General features: G+C 27.1%; 1 protein-coding gene across 1 annotated transcript; it reads left to right on the forward strand.

Annotated features, from left to right (window-relative positions):
* The first annotated feature begins 10,081 nt into the window (after window positions 1–10,081).
* On the forward strand, window positions 10,082–12,127 carry LOC137807450 (CBL-interacting serine/threonine-protein kinase 6). Its single transcript, XM_068608103.2, has one exon. It carries the CDS (start codon window positions 10,539–10,541, stop codon window positions 11,838–11,840), a length of 1,302 nt encoding a protein of 433 aa, XP_068464204.1. The 5' UTR covers window positions 10,082–10,538; the 3' UTR covers window positions 11,841–12,127.
* Window positions 12,128–17,948: the final 5,821 nt, after the last annotated feature.

Consider the following 17,948-nt stretch of genomic DNA (forward strand, 5'->3'; position numbering starts at 1 on the left):
TAATATTATTTTCTCATTTCATTATCAAATATTTTCTTACTCATGAGAGAGGAAGATGTTTTCATCTCAAACCACTTCAAGTTTAGGATGATAAATCACCTTAAAACATAAATTTTAAGAAAAATAAATTCATAGATAAAATCACTTATAAACATGATCCATAATTTAAAAGTACTTAAATACTTCTAATTGTAATTATATAAAAATATTCATAAGTTTTACATTACTAGTTATTATTTGAATGAGACATATGAGTGATGAGTATGCTACTTTATAACCTATTGTTATATACCTAATTAAGTAAATAGTATTTTTACTTAATTTAAAAACCGTTAGTTAATTAGATACAAATTATTTCTAATTTAATTATTATAGTAATTAATTATTACTTTTTTTTTAAATTGGTTTTTATTTCATGATTTTATTGTAGTGTTAATTTTTTTTTATGATTTAAAATTAGAGTAAATTGAAAATAAGCATCATACTAAATCATACTAAATAGAGTGAATTGAGAATGAAAATGAGAAATCTTGCAAATAAAAGAGTATATATATAATATATATGTATATATAATTTTTCCGTTTTTAAAAGATAAATATATTTTTATAAAAAAAAGAGTTAAAGTATATTTTTTGACATAAATAAATATTGATTTTATGTTGAGAAAAAATAACATTGTAAAAATTTAGACCTCTTGTTTATTTATTTTTATTTCTTGACAAATAAACCTTGTTTCCCTTTAATAAAATTTCAGTATAGAATTATTTTCCATTTTTTATTTATTTTTAATCACTACTTAGCATATTTTTTTTCACTTTATTTTTCTTGTTCTTTTCATTGATTTCTTTTATTCCTTAATCTAATCAAAACATGTCACTGGAGAATGTATGTGACCCTGGACCTTGACCCAAGCATAGTCTTTGTTTCGTCCTTCTCTGTCATTAATATTAATACATACATATATATATATATATATATATATATATATATATATATATATATATATATATATATATATATCGTGATTGATTGATTCTCCGTGGTCCACGAATTTTAAATAATGACCACAAATTTTAATATATACTCATTTTAAGTATATATATTAAATTGTAAGTATTTTAAATTTAAATTTTTATTAATTTTTTTCTATTAAACATTTAAAATATTTATTATTTTTTATCTAATTACTTTCTTGTTTGGTTTTACCGTTAATAACATAATTCTTCTTTTTCTCTTTTTCTTTTAAGTATGTAAATTAATTTGCATATTTTCCAATCTCTTTCAATTCATTAGTCAACTTTTACAAATAAGGAGAAAACGATTTAACATACTAGTTACAAAACATTAAATAAAAAATCAACGAATTGATTTGTCAACTGGAGACAAAAAGATAAAGATAAAAGTAATATTATCTTATTAATTACAAAAATTAAACCATATAGTATTTAAATGAAAATAAAAATACCATAATATAAATTTTTTAAATCAAAAATCAATTATAAGTACCAAATGGCTTAGTTTAATTTTAAATTAATATATAAATTAATTATAATTTACCATTACATTTATTTTATTTTATTTCTAAAAGTTTGTTGTTCTCTAAAAAGAGTTTTAAAATGTTAGCACAATCTCTTATTTAATGCCTAATAATCAATGATGTATGGATATCTCACTTAATTACCCTATAGAGACACATGCATTCAATTCAATCCAATTATAATAATAGTAATACATATCTTAAAAAGAAAAACTATAAAAAAATTATATGTAAAAATTAAAACTTTAATGGTTGTGTATATCATGGACAAAAGTAAAGAAGCATAAAAACAAAACCACTTGAGAATAAATTTGACTAAAAAATATAAAATGTTTAGTATTTGAATACAAATATTTTCTTCCCACAAAAATAAAGAAAATTCAATCACGGCAATTGAGATATTATTTACTTTAGAATTTTATTTTTAATGTAGAAAATGTATATGAATTTTTTTGATCTCAACATCTTAGGAATGTAGGATTATTAGGTATACCGGAAACAAAATTAATTGTTAATGAAATATTTAATTATTATAATTATATAGTAGTATTTATTTTCATTCTTATTTTAATATTAATTTAAATATAACAATAAAATAACAAATGATAAATACATTTTACTTTCATTAACTTTTCTCACTTTCTTTTAATCTAAACCTCTTATTTATCACTTTTTCTTTATTTCTTTAAATTATCTCCTCAAAAACCTAAAAAGCTGGTATTGTTTTAAAGTACGACGGTGAATAAAAAGAACACGTTTTTCTATGCTATCAAACATAAAAGATAAACTTGTGAAATAGTTTTCATTTTATTAAAAAATCCTTTTATTTCTATTTTGTATTTAAAACATTGCATATTATATTGAGATAATTTATTATATTTATTTCTTTAATTTTTTAAATAAAATTTTTTGTTATTTATTTGTTTAACTTGTTTAGTTTAAATAAGTAGTTTTCTATTTTTTTTAAATACAGATATTTTCTGTTATTAAATTAAATAATTTTCAAAATTTATTGATTTAAAAAACAATATCACCCTAAACTTTAAATTTAAATAAAGTAACTCAACAAAATGACAAAAAAGTACAAGTGGCACTGTTGGAACACATGCATGGTGCTGCATCAACTGGCTCTCTATAATTAGGGCTGCCCTACACACATCCATCACTTTCAAGAAAAACACATAAAACAAACCTATTTCTGTATGCATTCAATTTATGTTGCCTTCAAAATTTGTTTATTTATAAAATCATAAAAACTTGGGTATTCAAAATAAATTAATCCAATCAGCATCCATTCTAAAAACAATTGGTTGGATTTTAATATCTGAAATTTCTTTAAGGGTGTAATTTTAAATTTGTAAAGAATTAAAACTTCCGAAGAATGAAAAGTTTATAAACAATTTATAATTTTTTGTTTTATGAAAATATTATCTTTTTTGTAAACAATTTTTTTTAGAAATATAAGCTACTAAATTATTTATTCTCATAATATATTATACTATTGAAGATATGATAATTTAATAGATTAAGATAGTTCGAACATATTATTAGTAAAAACAAGTTTTTAAGTTATATATGGACGATTCAATCCCTTTTTTTTTTTTTATTAATAGAGGGATTTAAAAGTTGGAAGTTTTGGTAGTATACTTTGCGTTTGGAGGTGTAAATGAATAGTTCTACTAAAAGGTGTATTAACTTCAAATAAGTATAGTTAATTAAATTACATCTATTTATTTTTGTATTAAATTATGTGTGTAATATGTATAATCATTATAAACATAACTTTTGGTATTGTTTAAGTATCATAATGAATATTCAAGTAACATCAAATGATAACTTGAAACATGAACAAAAGAGATGTTGATGCATTTCTCTCTCTTTGAGACACTCAATGCTTGAATGGAGGAATGGTCACTCAAGCATTAATGTGTGATGATATGGTGCATGATGTTTTTATAATTTGTTCTAATATACAAAAAAATATACTCCTCAAGTGATAATGTGGTTACTTACATGTTGGTGGTACATTGTGATTTGATGTGTGTTTAGATTTTTTAGTGAATGTACGTTTAGCTTTGGTGGTACATGGTTTATTCACATCTATAATTACATTATTTGGTTTATTTTACCATAAATTGTCTTTATTCTATATTAAATTCTTAGTTTTTTTTTGTTTATTGTAAATAAATATTTTAAAAGCATAAACTATGATTTGGACGAAATATGAAAGACAAATGTAAATAATTCACATGTTAACTATGAATGGTCTCTTCTTAATGGAATGTTTCTAAAGTAGAATTTAATGTGAGAAAAGACCACAAACATAAAGAACACATTTATTTTTGTATTTTAATGTGAGTTTGACCTAATTGACTAGAGAGGATTTAAAAGTAAAAATTAGACACATAAGAAGGAGGCTAAGTTCTATCTTTTACATTATGCATTGCTATCTCTAAAATATTTTTTTCTCTTTTTGTTTTCTTTTTATTTATAAAGCAAATAATTCTCTAGTAATCAAATGCAGTGAGTGTCACCACCATAGAAACCCAAGACTTCATATTTCTTATTTAAGTGGATTAAAAATCTTCCCAATTGTCATAGTACCAAATGTCATTTTATTTTTGTGTGTTGTGTGAGATTCCCAACAAGTAATCATGAATCAAATATCAACATTGTACTAAAGAATACCATCTAAAATTCAGAACTTATAGTTAAAGAGTATGAATTTCCATTTCATAATACACGCAAACAAAATATTAACAATGCAAGAAGATGAATAAGGAAAAAGAAGATGCAATCTTCTTAAATAGATTGTCCTTCCTAATGTTTTTACTCTTTTTCTTTAGTTAATGCTTGTCTTGCTTCTTCTATCTTTTTTTTTTCTTCTTGCACTGACTCTATTATTTCTAGATAAAAATAAATAAATCTTCTAGAGCAACAATACCACACAAACAAAATAACAATTATGCTTTTTAATTGATGGTTTGTATTGATTTTATATAATGTAGAATTTTCTTTTACAATTATACAAACTTTTGGTTTTTGTTTTTCCAATTATGCAAAATTTTGGTTTTTGTTTTAGTTTTGCTCAAAAGAGAGATTATCAGTTAGACGAAATAAAATAGAAACACAAAATTTGTTCTTAGTAGTTTCTTTGCTTAACGACAATTTTCGTTTAAGTGAAAGATTTATCGTTCAAGCGAAAAAGAGGTAGAGTGTAACATCCCTAATTTTTTATCCATATATAATAAAATAAAAGTAAAATAAACACTATCTACTTAACATATGAATATATATAACTATATCTTAATTGTATCTAAAAAAAATATCCATCTTCATAGGGATTTTAATATATACATCAAAAGTTTTAAAAACAAACAGAGCATTCAAATTAAAATTTTCACATCCTCCAGTTGCTCACTTAGGAGCTCTATTACCTGCAATCTCGTCTGCTCCCGTGTACCACACGATCATCACAGATAAAGAAACAAACACAAAACGAATAACAGGGTAAGCTAGCTATAACAAAACTTTCTATATAATTTAAATTTCAAATTGATACACAACATTCATAAATTCTCATACAATTTCTCAAACATTTCATATAACCATCAAGTGTCTATCACGTTCATCATCCACATTACTCCTATCAGATTTCTACTGACTCACATACTCAGACACTTGACTCTATTTCCGGAAGACTCGTGTATTGAAATTAGCATCCAGAGACCTGCACCTGTCATACTACTGTGAAGCCCACACAGTCATGCACATAATTATCTCAATATCTCATCATCTCATCGTCTTCATATGACAGGGTAAATCCATTTGATCTGCTCTGATCAGTTCTTTCAAACCTCAGACTCAGCCAAATGAACCTCTTTCGACTCTCACCAACTGAATAACTTCATCTATCTGATTCCACTATATCAGTAGAGTCAGGATCGTCTCATTCACAGGACACTCACAAATCAATACACCCTAATAACAATCTCAACACGGTATTTCCTTTCCTGAAAATACTATGTCTTGATCACACTTTAACCTCATTACATACATCATTTAACATATCAATGCACCACTCAATCACATCATATTTAAAACAATCCAAATATATCTCAAACTTTACTTATATACATAATTAATTCTAAACATATGCTCTGTAAATCAATCATCATTTAAAATCAAACAACCACTTCTCATCAAACATCTCATTAAGTAATTCAACAAAATATTCTAAAACAAGTTCAACTCATTTATAATATTATTCAAACACTTTCAATTCTCAATCACAAACACCTTCAACAACTTATTCACCTTAAAATCAATATAAAATATTCAAAGTCAATTATTTTAGTCAATATATTACTTTACTCTTCAAAAGAGACAATCCTGCAAGCAAAAACAATTGGAATTGGTGACCACGTCACCCCCACATCCAGAATCTTCTAACCTAGGTTTTAATGAAAAGAATAAGACTAGCTTCCCTTACCTGGACTTGAGCAGATGCTCACTAAGAGCTCCAACCACCAAAATCTTAATCTTAAGGATAATCTAACCTGCACCACAAAGTTCTGATCACAAATCTAACTATATCACTATGACCCTGATCTAACAGAGACTAATTCTGAAGATAAAAACCTCACATGCAAACTTAAACTAAAAGGCACCCTAACCATATCAAAACTAACTCAGAAAATGAGCCAAAAATGAACTTACTCTATCTAAGATTCTGATCGGGCAATCTCGTAGAGTTCACTGTCAGGAGTCCAATGGCAGACTCCGATCGTCAAACTGATGAGCGAGGAGATCAGAATCTTAGAGAGAAGGGAGAGGAAAGGAAAAGGAAACTTCTAGAGAGATGGTGGTTCTTTTAAAATGAAACCTGAATAACTAATTTTCTATTTATATAGCTTTTTCACTTTAATAATAAAATATTCAGGTGTCATTTTAATTGTACCATTTCTACTCTAAGACTATTTTTCTCGGTCCTTACATAGAGAGTAAACATTTTCTCTTATATATTTTTGCTTAAACTAGAGATCTTGATAAAAATCAATTCTTTTTATGTTATTGGAATTCATTCAAGTGAGATTGTGTCCCTCAAGTGACTTTTACATCATAAAATTAATATATTTTGAAGTTAATAAACATTAACTATATAAGCATATAATAGAAGAAAATATTTGAAAGTATATAATACATTTATGGTGTTGTGTATATATGTATAGATGTATAATTGTAATGCATATAATATTCAATGTACATAATGATATATATGTACATACCTAATATAGAATTATAACCTTTTGTAGGTGTGTTGTGCCTTTGCAGGTGCAATGATGATACCTGATATGATATTGTGTTGTATTAAACGCAGAAAGATAACATAAAAATACGGACAATATATAAGGTGGTGAAAAATTGAAGAATATTTTTGTATCAACATTTATTTATGTAAGTAATCACTTTGACATAAGATACATAAGTTCAATTTTATTAATGGTGGTTTATATTGTTCAAGTATTAGTCTTTTTAGGACATGCTTAATATGAATATTTTAAAAGATGCTATAATATGTAATAAATTTGTTTTTGAATTATCTGTTATTGTATTTCAAGTTTTATAAAACATTGATAGCTACCAAATATTTTATATTCTAAAATTATATTTAAAACATTGATAATTAATTAAATACCAATTTAAAAACTAGTTTATAATTTTTATTAATAATATAAATTACTTTATATAATAATAATTTATTTATTCTATAAAATAATATTTAATTTAGTCAATATAATAATTAATTATTTTTATTTTTAATTAATTTTTATTATAAAAAATATTAATTTTATAGTTAATATTTTAATTATTGTTTTAAAGGAGTAAAGTATAACAAATTAAAAAGTATATATATATTCATCTTCGCCGTTTCATCAGGTTTTTAGAATTATGATACCTTACAATAATAACAATTATTATTTTTTGTTTTAAAAAATAAATCTGCATGGTACAGACATATGGCGAGATTCTTATAAAATAGATAACCTAAAGAAATTCACCAAAAAAAGAGATAAGCTAAATAAGTGGTATAATGCATGTAGATTGATTAATTATAATTTATACGCACATGTATACAATAACTTAATGTAATAATTATTTAATTAATCCACCTGTAATAATTTATTACAAAAATGATACAATTTTGATACTAGTTGAAATAAAATAAAAGGGTCTTTATTAGCATATTCATTATTTATTTTTATTTTTCCAATTAGTTTATGTTACTCTGTTTTCTTAAAATACTCTTGATTATTTATTTTAAATTTGTAAGATATATTACCATTCTTATGGACTGTATATTTAATTCATAGTTATAATAGTTAATACAAATCATTAAATTTATTTTTTCTATCACAGTTTTAAATTAAAGCGAGGTATATAATTATAAATAATATATATATATATATAATTATAAATAAATATATATATATATATATATATATATATATATATATATATATATATATATATATATATATATATATATATATCAGCTAGGCTGACACAGTAACAACAATCACGATTCATTAGCAACATGCTACCTATTTAATATATTAGTTAGATTAAAGTATATAAATTAGTTTATTTTAAAAAATAAAAATGTACAAAGTATGTTTCTAAATCAATTGGCTTTTCAAATAAAATTTTATAAAAAACATAAGAATATATTATACATATGGGGCTCTTTAGTCTGTATGGTTGGTGGGTGTCATACATGAAACAATTATAAAATGTTTTTTTATAAATTAATAGAAGAATAAACAGGGCTATTTCCTTTTTATACTGAGAAATTTAAATTAGTATGTCAACAAGACCAAATTAAATGTCTATAAATAAAAATGTACTTCGAGTTTAATTATCATTTTAATTTCTATATTAAGACTACAAAAAAGTTAATTGAATCCTAAATTTTTAAAATATTGACTATAATCTCAATATTTGTAAGATTTAATGTGTTTCTTTTTTAGATTGTTCTCATTAAATTATATTTAATTTAGTATTTTGAAATTTAATTTAATCATTTTTTATTGTACATTAAATTATATATTATTATTAATATTAAATATTTTTAAAAAATTAAAATCAAACACATTGAATAATTAAGATGACATTAAACATTATAATTTCTTAAATATGAAATTGATTTTTGCAGTTTAATATAGAAAGTAAAAAAATAATTAAATCATAAATAAATAGAATAGAATAAAGCTTACCTAAAATATATTTAGTGTATGAAATTATTTACCTAAAATGTAACCCCACTTATTCTACCAGTTTTAAAGTACAAGAATGGAAGTATAAAAGATAATAAATTATAAATTAAAATATTTATAAGTTTTCTAGCACACAAACATTTATCGTAACTGCCATAATTAATAATTTTATCTAAAATATGGCAATTTTTTTATTATTTTGCATTTAATATATCATGAAAAAATAAAATTTCATTAAATTTATGTTATTATTGTTCGAATACTCAATACTAACAAACACCTTGAAATAACCACAACTACATAGGTATTGAAAGTAACATAACCACATTTATGTCTCGAATTACAAAAGAAATAAATAGAATAAATAAATAGAATTATTTTTATATTGAATTTTAATTAAGATAGCTTTTCTTTAAAAAAAACTCGAGTTAAGTGAATAAATTATAAAATTAACATTTTCCAATGACCGTATTCTATCTAAAAAAAAAATTATCATCAGTAAAAATGTAACCGGTCGGTCTAACACTCTTGATACTCCTTGACACGTTTGCGCTCCCAGTTGTGCTTCCCTTCTCTTGATCGTTCAACTTCTCAGGTGGGGTGGTACATGCAAAAGACACTCCAACGCTTAAGTCAATGAAATATCGGTACTCGGTTGTCAGAGTACTGTAGATAATGACGTACCTTTCTTCTTGAAATGCGTGTTATTCATATTACCTTAATGAACCTTTACTGCTGGACCAGGTTAAGGGAGTTTGTTTGCGTTTAGGGTTGTGTTAAACCACCCTTAACCGTGAATTAGCTCTATTAATCTGGTTAACCTTTAACTTGAGCGTTATCGACCAGTCGGAAGACTATTATATTCTTTTATTGTTTCTCTACTAACTATTAAATCAATTTTTGTAATGTGTAGAGAAATATGTGAAAAAGAAATGTTTAAAGTAACAAAGATGATATATATGAATTTTGTCTCTTTTGTTATAAGTGATATGTTGTTTGTGTTTGGATGTGATGTGATTAAGCAAATGGTAACTCTGAAGTTTGTAACAGCCAAAAGAGGGGACCCCTATGAGCTCACACACACCAGACCCTACTCAATAATTGACAAACAAATACCTTTCATAATTAATAAATAATTTTATAATAATTAAAAATATTAAAATAATAAAATAAAAATAGAAGAGGAACCTAACGATTGATGGATCCGATCGAACGGTGTGGCTGGGTTAGCTTAAACAGTGGGATGGGGTGTGGTGTGGTTTGATTGAGTCGGCAAAATGGAAAAGACAAGTCCATCGTGGAGTGCCGGATGGTCCATACACGTGTTTATTTTGTCCACCGTCAGATTTAAATCCAGCCCTATAAATTGAAGAGGAATCACTGTATTGGGGAAGCTGAATAGAATAGAATTGGGTTTAAAAGAAACAATTATTGAGTGATTGAGATAGGGATTTATTGTGTCTTTTCAGGTGGCAACTGCAGAGAAGGGAATGCATAGAAATGAGAATCCATTGGTTCACTCCGTCTGAGGCAGGTGGCCCTGCCAAACGCAGAACTTCCGGCAGACATTGCCACCGGAAACATGTGGAAGACGGGTAGTTAGTACATATTTTTCCATCCAATTCCTCATCTATCTCCCATTCCCAATTTCAAACAAACCCTAATTTCTGCTGTATAGGATAGTATCCAGTGTTATTGTTGTTGTTGTAGTTGATTAAGTAAGGATGAGTGAGAAAGAGAAAGAGAAAGAGAAAGGGGTGAGCGAGGGATCGACGTTGTTGCACGGAAAGTACGAGCTGGGGAGGGTGTTGGGGCATGGAACGTTCGCGAAGGTGTACCACGCGCGGAACCTGAAGACGGGGCAGCACGTGGCGATGAAGGTGGTGGGGAAGGAGAAGGTGATAAAAGTGGGGATGATGGAGCAGGTAAAGAGGGAGATCTCGGTTATGAAGATGGTGAAGCACTCAAACATCGTGGAACTCCACGAAGTCATGGCCAGCAAGTCCAAGATCTACATCGCCATGGAGCTCGTGCGCGGCGGAGAGCTCTTCAACAAGGTCTCCAAAGGTCGGTTGAAGGAGGACGTCGCCAGACTCTACTTCCAGCAGCTGATTTCCGCCGTCGACTTCTGCCACAGCCGCGGCGTCTACCACCGCGACCTCAAGCCGGAGAACCTCCTCCTCGACGAACACGGCAAGCTCAAGGTCTCCGACTTCGGACTCACCGCCTTCGCCGACCACCTCAAAGAGGATGGGCTGCTGCACACCACGTGCGGCACGCCCGCGTACGTGTCGCCGGAGGTCATAGCGAAAAAAGGGTATGACGGTGCCAAGGCTGATATATGGTCATGTGGGGTCATCCTCTACGTACTCCTCGCAGGGTTTTTACCCTTTCAGGATGATAATTTGGTTGCCATGTATAAGAAAATTTACAGAGGGGACTTCAAGTGTCCACCTTGGTTTTCCGTCGAGGCGCGAAGGCTTGTTACCAGACTCCTCGACCCCAACCCGAATACCCGGATCAGTATCTCTAAAGTCGTGGAGTCTTCCTGGTTTAAGAAACCGGTGCCGAGAAAGGTGGAAGACGTGGCGGAGATGGATTTGGAAGAGAAGTGTGAGACGCCCGCCACCATGAACGCGTTTCACATAATCTCGTTGTCAGAGGGGTTCGATTTGTCGCCCCTGTTTGAGGAGAAGAAGAGGGAGGAGATGAGGTTCGCGACGGCTGGGACGCCCAGCAGCGTGATATCGCGGCTAGAGGAGGTGGCGAAGGCGGGGAAGTTCGATATGAAAAGTAGCGAGACGAAGGTGAGGCTTCAGGGGCAGGAGCGTGGGAGGAAGGGAAAGCTGGCGATTGCGGCGGATATTTACTCCGTGACTCCGTCGTTTATGGTGGTTGAAGTGAAGAAGGACAATGGGGATACCTTGGAGTACAACCAGTTCTGCAGCAAGCAGCTTCGTCCTGCGCTTAAAGACATCTTCTGGAATTCCCCACAGAATTCCACACCTGCCATAGTGCTTGAATGAATATATATATGTGTACACTTGCATGTGATGTCTCACTCTCATTGTTTTTTTTTTTTTTCTTGTTTAGGAACTTTAAGTTTTTTAGACATGAAGGTAAGAGTTGTTTAAAGTCATAGTTTGGTCTTTTGGGCTGGCTGGACAGTGGGTGCTCTCTGTGTAGCGTGATTCTTTTACCTGTGCCGAGGATGCATTTTCAATTTCTGGAATCAGCAGCAACGTTGTGATGATGATTCCATATGCATGTAGGTTGATTCTGTCTGTGAATTATGAACTATCAATTGTGCGTGTGTCGTTGGATTAGGTGTGGGGCTTATGATAGTGCGGCTTTGTTGAAAGTTACTTCTACCTTCTTTGAATTGGAGTTTGTGTATGTTCAGAACCACATGTGCTTGATTGAGGAGGATTTGGTTATTTGGTTGCATCACCATCGCAATCCCACACCTATAACGTCAGCCATATTGAATTTTGTTTGGTTAATTAGAAGTGTCATGTGAAATCAACTACAAATTGTTGGACTTATCCTTTAGAACTTAGTTCTACCATAACTGGCTTTTTGAAAATCCCTGTGTGCTTGAATTGTGATATACTATATGAAATTCTGTAGATTATTTTTGTAGAGATTACAGGATACAGATTTAGCAGTTAATAATAGACAAAGACATCAGCATAACGAAGACAACAAAACTTGGCAATGAAAGCTTTTGCAGGGTAGAGGAGAGCTAAAAAATGAGGGAGTTGGTGTGGCCTCTATTCAAGTGGTGCTGATATATTAACATCCTCAAGAAGAGTGAAATATACTCTTCATACTTTAATAAATTAATATTTTATTGATTTTTATTTTATTTTTTAATTTACAAATATTATTATATTATTATAAACAATATCAAATATTATTTACTCTTCATAGTGTCAACATATTTTTTCTCATACCAAGTCTATAGTTAGAGAGGGTTCAAGAATGAAAAAAAGTTATGATATGTTAACACTATGCACATTAAAACGCATATGATATGTTAACACCATGTACATTAAAATGCATATAGTTCACATATCAATAAACTAATATTTTAAAGATATTTTATTTATTTTTTAATTTAAATTATATTATTATAATTGTTCTTGGGTTGGGATCCAGAAAACTATTGAGACTCCTCCTTGGTCGGTCGGCGTGCATTTCAGTTACTCTCTCCACAAGCTCCTTCTTCTCTTATGCTCGCTCAATTTCTTGTTATTCTCGTAATCCAGACTCAGATGGTACCTGCAGAAGGCATTCCGACGCTCAAGTCAGTAAAAGTATTCGACACTCGATTGTCATGCACTGTACCTGATGATGATCCCCTGATTCTTGGAATGTGTGTTATTTATATTACCTTAGTGGACCTTCCTTATTGGGCTGGATTAGGGAGTTGGACCGTGAGTAGGGTTGCATTACCTAGCTCCTAATCATGGATTATCTTTGTTGATCTTGTTTGAGCGTAATTGGACTTATGCTGTTGATCGGCCTTATAGACGTGGGTCGTGAGGTCTCGATCGGTCCTGTGATGGGACTCGAGACAAGATATTGGTTGTACGGACCTTACCAGTACAATGGACCTTCCTTATTGAGTCGGATTAGGGAGTTGGACCGTGATTAAGGTTACATTACCTAATTCCTAATTATGAATTAGTTTCACTGACTCTGCTTAAACATAATTGTCGATCGTTCTATTGATGTGGATTATGACATCGGTTGGTTCGTTGATGTGGACCATGACATTGGTCGATCTAGTGATGGAGACCGAAACATGTCATCAGTCGTACGACCTTTACCAGTACAATAATGATGTGTGAAGTGTATGTATTTTACTTTTTTAGAGTTAAAGAAATATTTTCCATGAAAAAAACACCTATACATACTCTTCACCTAATTATTTACAAAACTACCTTCATTTACTATTTACAGTGCCAATTCACCCTTCTAACAATCCAATTCAAAGTATTTACTAATTATTTACTCTTGTTTCTTTTTATCCTGTATTTATAAAACAATTTTCTAGGTTTTTTGAAGTTGAGCCTTTTAAATTTTGAATATTTAAGGGTTTACGCTTTTTATAAACTTTTTTAAATTATGATTTAAAAGAATTATGTATACTTAACTACATCCGAGATACCTTATCTCTTAAATCAATCATTATAGGTTCTCTTAAATCAATTATTATATACTTAATTATTCTTTTTAGAATCTATATGAAAAATCAATTTAATCTTTCATATTTTAAAAAGTTTAATATTATTCTAAATTTTTTTAAAAAATCAATTTCATCCTACAATATCTTCCTCTTCGTAAAAGCAGATCTCCTGTTTTATTGGATCAAATGCCCTTTGTTGTGGGTTATTAATCCACTCTCAGTACTAAGATAAGGAATGTTTCTTCCTGCACCTTCATACCTTCTTCTCTCACCTCCATAAATTTTCGAATTTTCAAAAATGTCCTTTTATAATATTCTGAATTTCATAATCGTTATTTTTTAAATTTGTAATTAGTTTTCGGATTACATAATCCATAAGTCTTTTTTCATATACATGATTACTTTTTGGATTACATAATCCATAAGTCTTATTTAGCTTTCGGATCATGTAATCCGGAAGTCTTTTTTCAAATGAATTTCTGGATTACATAATCCAAAAACTACTCTATAGGAGTGACACAAAAAGATATAAGAGTGAGACAAAAAAAATAAAAATGTATTTTCATGTTGTGTATGGAGGTGACAAAAAAAGATATAAAGGTACAAAAAGAAATAGTCTAAAATAAGTTCTCTAAAAAAGAATCACCCGAATGTGCTTTATTGAGTCAAATACTCTTTGTTGTCGGTTATCAATCCACTTTTAATACTAAAATGAGTTCTTTACATAAAATAAAACACTTCTATCGAATAAGGGTCCATAATTTCTATTAAACACTTTATTTATGTACCTAAAGACAATTTAACAAGATCCTAACGTGATCTCAATTTTTTTTAAATAATTAAATGTAATGATTCCAAATTTTTCTAAAATATTTAATGTGATAATAACACATATAATTTTATATGGACAAAATCAATAAGGTAAACATATTTTAAGAAGCACAATCTAAAAAAAAACATAATAATAGTTTACATTTTTTTAAAACTATATTATTGACTTCTTATCCTTAATATAAAAACTAAAAGAATAATTAAATTATTATATTGTTCATTTGCATAATAAGTTATTTTATTATAAAGAATTGTATATATAATCAATTATTAATTACTAAAATTTAACCTATCAATTCTTATATTCAATACGTTAATATCATAACTTACTAAAGTCCTGGATTGTCTCATTTTATTTTATTTATTCTTTACTGATAAAAAAAAATAAAAAATAAAAAATAAAAAAATTAATAAAATCTATATATAAGATTACAAAAATATATACAACAGCATGTACATATTTTTTTAAGACTAACTTCAATAATTTAATTTCAATCGTATATTCACTCTTTTTTTTTCATTATATACTCTAATTTTTTTACAATCTTATATTCACTCTTTTTTTACAGACTTGAGTTTTATTAGTAGGTGAATATATATTTATGTATTGTTTGGATTATAAAGGAGAGTAAGAAAAAAAAAAGGTTGTTTAAATTAAAAGAGAGTCTAAAGTGAAAGGAAATGGGTAGAAAATTTATAGTTGATTTAATTGATATAATAAAATAGCATTTTTGTATATATTTGAAAAATAATTTAAAAAAATAGTTTGATATATATTTTTTAAAATAATTTGACATACAAAGAATTTTCAAAATTGAAATTAAAGTTAAAATAAATTATAAATTAAAAAATCTTAACGAATAAATAAATTATACTTTAAAACAATAATATATTAAAATATAAAAATTTGGACTAAATAATTAAATTTAACTTATTATTTTAAATATATAATTTATATACTTTTGTATTAAGAAATATTGATACTTTCATATTTTATATATAATAGTATAATGAATTAATAATATAATTATTATAAACATTCTTATATGTAAACGTATATGATAAACTAATATTTTTAAACATAATCTATTATCTATTTAAGATAATTAATTATATGCACAAATATTTTATCGATTATATATTAATATTTTATTATTATTTTTACATAATCAATTATATATAACTTTTTCGTGAATATATAACTAAAATGTTAATTTTTAACACTCCTTCAAAATATTTTTTAATTTTTTGTTTCTTTAACATATTTGGACAATAGTTTCTCTAAAAAATATTATTTTAGGAGAGAAAAATATCAAAAGGTGGTAAATTAGTAAAATTGAGAGTTATAAATAATATTATTTGTCTTTATTTAAGCTTTTATAAGGGTAATTTTTGTGTTATTTATTTTGACAAAAACTTTTTGTTAGATAGTATGTCTGTAAATAATTTAATGGTAAAACTTTCAAATCTTCAATAAAGTTTTCTAAGTCACCTTTTGCATGACTTTGTCTATATATGGTATACCATTGGACAATTTTCAAATTTTGAATTCAAATTATAATTTAATAATTTTTTATAAGAAAATTTGAACATTATTTTGTTGAATTTAATTAAATTTTTAAAATATTATTTAAATTAATATAATTAATTTAATATACAGTATTCACTTTTCCATTAATTACATAATTATTTAATATTATTTAAAAATAAATAAATAAATAAATTATTGTTGTTATTACACTTTATAAATAAATAATTTTTTATAAGAAAATTTGAACATTATTTTGTTGAATTTAATTAAATTTTTAAAATATTATTTAAATTAATATAATTAATTTTAATATACAGTATTCACTTTTCCATTAATTACATAATTATTTAATATTATTTAAAAATAAATAAATAAATTATTGTTGTTATTACACTTTATAAATAAATAACAAAAAAAAAATAGTGAATTGGGCCTTACACGTACACTAGTAAAATGGCAAATTCTTCCTGTAACATATCTATTTCAACATGTACTCTATCATCTTTTTTGAAAATTTCAAAATTACTTTTTATTCTGAATTTAAGAATTTAAAATTCAAAAAAGTTGGAAAATAATTAGAAACACAAAATTTGAAAATGAATTCTGAAATTTTTTTTCTAAAATGTGTTCTGAAAATTTAAATTTGAAAATATATTACAGAAAAATAATTCTAAATTTTTTTTTTATCCACACTCTTTTTTTCATTTAAGGTTATTTTTCGCCATTTTGTAAGCACATTTTCATCATTTTAGTAGCAAATCAAATGTAAATTGAAATTAATATCGTGCAGGAAGAATGGGTGAGATTGTAATGAATGGTTTTTGATTGCTGCATCCAATCAATTTTAACATGCTACCTATCAATTTCTATAATTCTAAAATTGTTCTTACCCATTTCAAACGGAAGTGTTCATAATAGGCGAGGCTATCAACAAAAAACCAAAATGTCAGCCTATATATATATATATATATATTTTTTTTTTATTTACAAAATTATCACTACATTTTTTTTAGATAACACTTCCGTTTAAACTAATGTTGATGAAAATCATCCGATCTCGAAACTTTTTGTAAAGAAGACAGACGAAGATTGAGACTTATTAAAGAGATTGTAAAGTATTTTTCTTCTTCTTAGTCTTGTAAAAATTGTATAGAGTAATTAGAAAGTTTTGGACTTGTATTTTGGGTCAAAGTAGAGAATGATGTAAATAGAAAAGAGAGTAGAGTGTAAAATAGTAAAAAAAGGGTGCAAATAGAAATGTAGGCAAGGAAGACATGAGATTCCATATGTCTTCTCCATATGTCTTCATCTAATAAAATAAATATTTAAACAATTTTTTTTATGCTAAAAAATAACTATAGAACTTTTTTATTTTAAAATAATCACTACATAATTTTTTAATACTATTCTTAGGAAATTATATATAATTTTAAAATTATATCACTTTAATATATTAAAAATACAAATATATGTTTTCCAACAAATGTTTAATTTCATTCAGAGTAGTCAATCATACGAAACTTATATATTCTTACTAATCTAAGCAATAATTCATTACAAATAATAATTACAAACAAT

The sequence above is a fragment of the Phaseolus vulgaris genome, chromosome 3 (assembly GCF_051622355.1).
Source record: "Phaseolus vulgaris cultivar YP4 chromosome 3, ASM5162235v1, whole genome shotgun sequence".
Classification (NCBI taxonomy): Eukaryota; Viridiplantae; Streptophyta; class Magnoliopsida; order Fabales; family Fabaceae; genus Phaseolus; species Phaseolus vulgaris.

Coding starts and splice junctions, on each gene's coding strand:
- LOC137807450 (XM_068608103.2), top strand. CDS start 10,539: ATGAGTGAGAAAGAGAAAGAGAAAGAGAAAGGGGTGAGCGAGGGATCG.